Here is a 2,555-nt window from a genome sequence, read left to right on the forward strand (position 1 = left end):
ACCCAAAAAACCCCAAGCTGTTGTGTCTCTGAGGCCCTGGCCCTGAGGTGGATCTGAACACCTGGATTTCTCTCAGGGTCTGAGGGCTTCATTAGCATTTTGCTCCAGTGGGAGACGATGGTAAGAGCTTACTCTGTGGGACTAAAACATTGCTAGGCATCAGATAAATTATTATCTCTAAAGTGTTAAATATACATAAGGTGCAGTTAAAACAATAAATCGTCCAAGATTCATCTTGGTGGTGATTTGAATACTGGGTATGTAATATTAGAATGTATTTCAAGGAAGCTGAGCTATAGTACAATTAGGACACATAACAGAGTCACTCTGGATGCTCCAGTGGGACATTTAAATACTAGTAAGCTTTATGATGTCTCTTTGCCTGGAAATAACTGAATTAAATTTAGATAGTATCTGAAAGTTACATATTTTAAAAATGCATCTTGTTCCAATAAAACAGGTAAGAGTAGGCTGGGTTTCTGCTGTTCAGAGAGAACACGAACAAGGTTGCATGAAGACAGACTTAAAAGCGGTAGAACATCTGAAACAATCTGAAGAGTGAAGATGTCTTTAAAGAAAAAATAGCAGTAACTATTTACATGTCAAAGATGCACGTCTACCCAGGCAGCACAAGTGCATGATGTCTGAGAGAAACATATGCTGTGAGATAGTATCTATCCTGGAATTAATGCTACCTAAGATAGTGCTTAAAAACAATTCTTGACAGACTAGTGCTTCAAGTCCAGGTGAACCCCAGTCTGACCTGATCTGCTTTGCCTTACACACTGCACCCAGTAATCTCATCAAACCTGAATGAGTTAAAACCATGCTTTTGCTTTCCTTATGTCAAAAATTATGCTCTTAGCTATTGTATTACTTTACACTTCAATAGCTTAGTTCACTTAAGTTGTTCAAAGCATTTGGTGAACTTTGTGAAAGAGAATCTACTTTGAAAAAAATAAAATCCAGTGTAATGTGTTCAGAGCTAATTATTCTGGTAGGTAGGATCTAACAGCAACATGACTGCAGTGTAGAGAACAAAGGTTTTTCCATCATGCTGGGAAATCCCAGTGCCAGACTGTGTAGCTAAAGCACAGATCCACGTCAGGTGGAGGTTGAAACCAACCCAGCTCCATTTCAAGCAACACAGCTTGGGTTTTCTGTAATCCTCTGTGCCAACCGGCTTCCACGGTCTTTGTTTTTCATCTGGGAGAGCATGGATGAAGCCCCAGTCTCTGTCTGCAGCAGCGCAGAACAAGAGCGTGTCTGTCTCAGCCCTCCTGGTGCTGGCGGTGCTGCTGGCACCGGCGGTCACGAAGGCAGGCAGCAGTGGCTGCCCCTCGCCAGGCACACCGGGAAGGAAGGGAGAGCAGCAGGAAAGCTCTTCTGTCTGCGGCAGCACTTCCCAGGGCTCTGCCACTCCCAGCAGTCCCGAAGATAGGTTCCGTGGAAGATGGAGCCTGGAGAGAGACGTGAGCTGTGGATGTTTGCAGTTGTTGTAGAAATGATTGAGAGGCATTTCTTTTTTTTATATACAGCCTTACATGTAGCCAAGTTTACTGCAATGAAATAAATAAGTTTTGACACAAAAGTAAAGAGAATAAACATAAGCACAGTCCAGTGCAGACACCCAGGAGTTAGTTTTTCTGGTTTAGACTCCCAGAGTTTTCTGCAGTTGAGCAATCTGGAGATAAAAAATGCATTAAACATTATAACAAGCAATAAGAACAAGAGGAAACAGTCTCAAGTTGTGCCAAGGGAGGTTTAGATTGGATATTAGGAAAAGTTTCTATACCAAAAGGGTTGTCAAGCATTGGGAAAGGCTGCCCAGGGAAGCGATGGAGCCATCCCCTCTTGAGGTGCTTAAAAGACACATAGATGTGTTGCTGAGGGACATGGGGGACTTGGCAGTGTGCTAGGCTAACGTTTGGACTTGATGGTCTTACAGGTCTTTTCCAACCTCGGAAATGATTCTATGAAGATCATACAAGACTTCACCACATAAGCCACTTTAAAGGGAGAACTATGATGTGATTTAAAACTTTCCCGTGGCCTGAAGACCCTTGAATAAGCAACACAGGGAGCACTTGCACGTTCAGTAACAATGATGCGATTGAGTTGAAGATCCTCCTTCACTTCTACTTTTGATCGTGCTACTTTTCACGCTTTAAATACTCATCCGTGGCTTGCGAGCGGAAACTAAAATACCAGATTGGTAATCAAAGTTGCAACCTAATCGGATTTTTAATTCATGTAGGACGAGTTTCACAGGCGCATTTCCTCCGTGAACTCGGCACTCGGAAGACACAGTGTAGCCCGAAATGGCCTCGATAAAGGAAGCGAGAGGTTACACCCACCGGCTGCCCCGGTGCAGACCGGGTGTCTCCCCAGCTGTGCGGGGAGGCAGCCCCGGAAACGCCCCGCAACCTGCGGGGAAACCCGGCGGCGGCGCCCGGTCACCCCGCGCTGCCGGGGGTTGGGCTGGGCTGGAGGGACACGGGGACACCTGCGGAGCCGCCTGCCGGCCCGGCGGGGCCCGGCGGGGCTGCAGCTCG

The 2,555-nt window shown here is 46.0% G+C and overlaps 1 protein-coding gene across 1 annotated transcript in view; it reads left to right on the plus strand.

The window, feature by feature from the left end:
* The first annotated feature begins 2,321 nt into the window (after positions 1 to 2,321).
* GAREM (GRB2 associated, regulator of MAPK1) overlaps positions 2,322 to 2,555 on the plus strand; it is a 104,379-nt gene continuing 104,145 nt past the window's right edge. Inside the window, exon 1 of the mRNA XM_010006893.1 lies at positions 2,322 to 2,475. Within this exon, the coding sequence (XP_010005195.1) occupies positions 2,322 to 2,475 (154 nt within the window). The remainder of the gene's footprint in view (positions 2,476 to 2,555) is intronic.

The sequence above is a fragment of the Chaetura pelagica genome, unplaced genomic scaffold (assembly GCF_000747805.2).
Source record: "Chaetura pelagica isolate M959 unplaced genomic scaffold, ChaPel_1.0 scaffold109, whole genome shotgun sequence".
NCBI lineage: Eukaryota > Metazoa > Chordata > Aves > Apodiformes > Apodidae > Chaetura > Chaetura pelagica.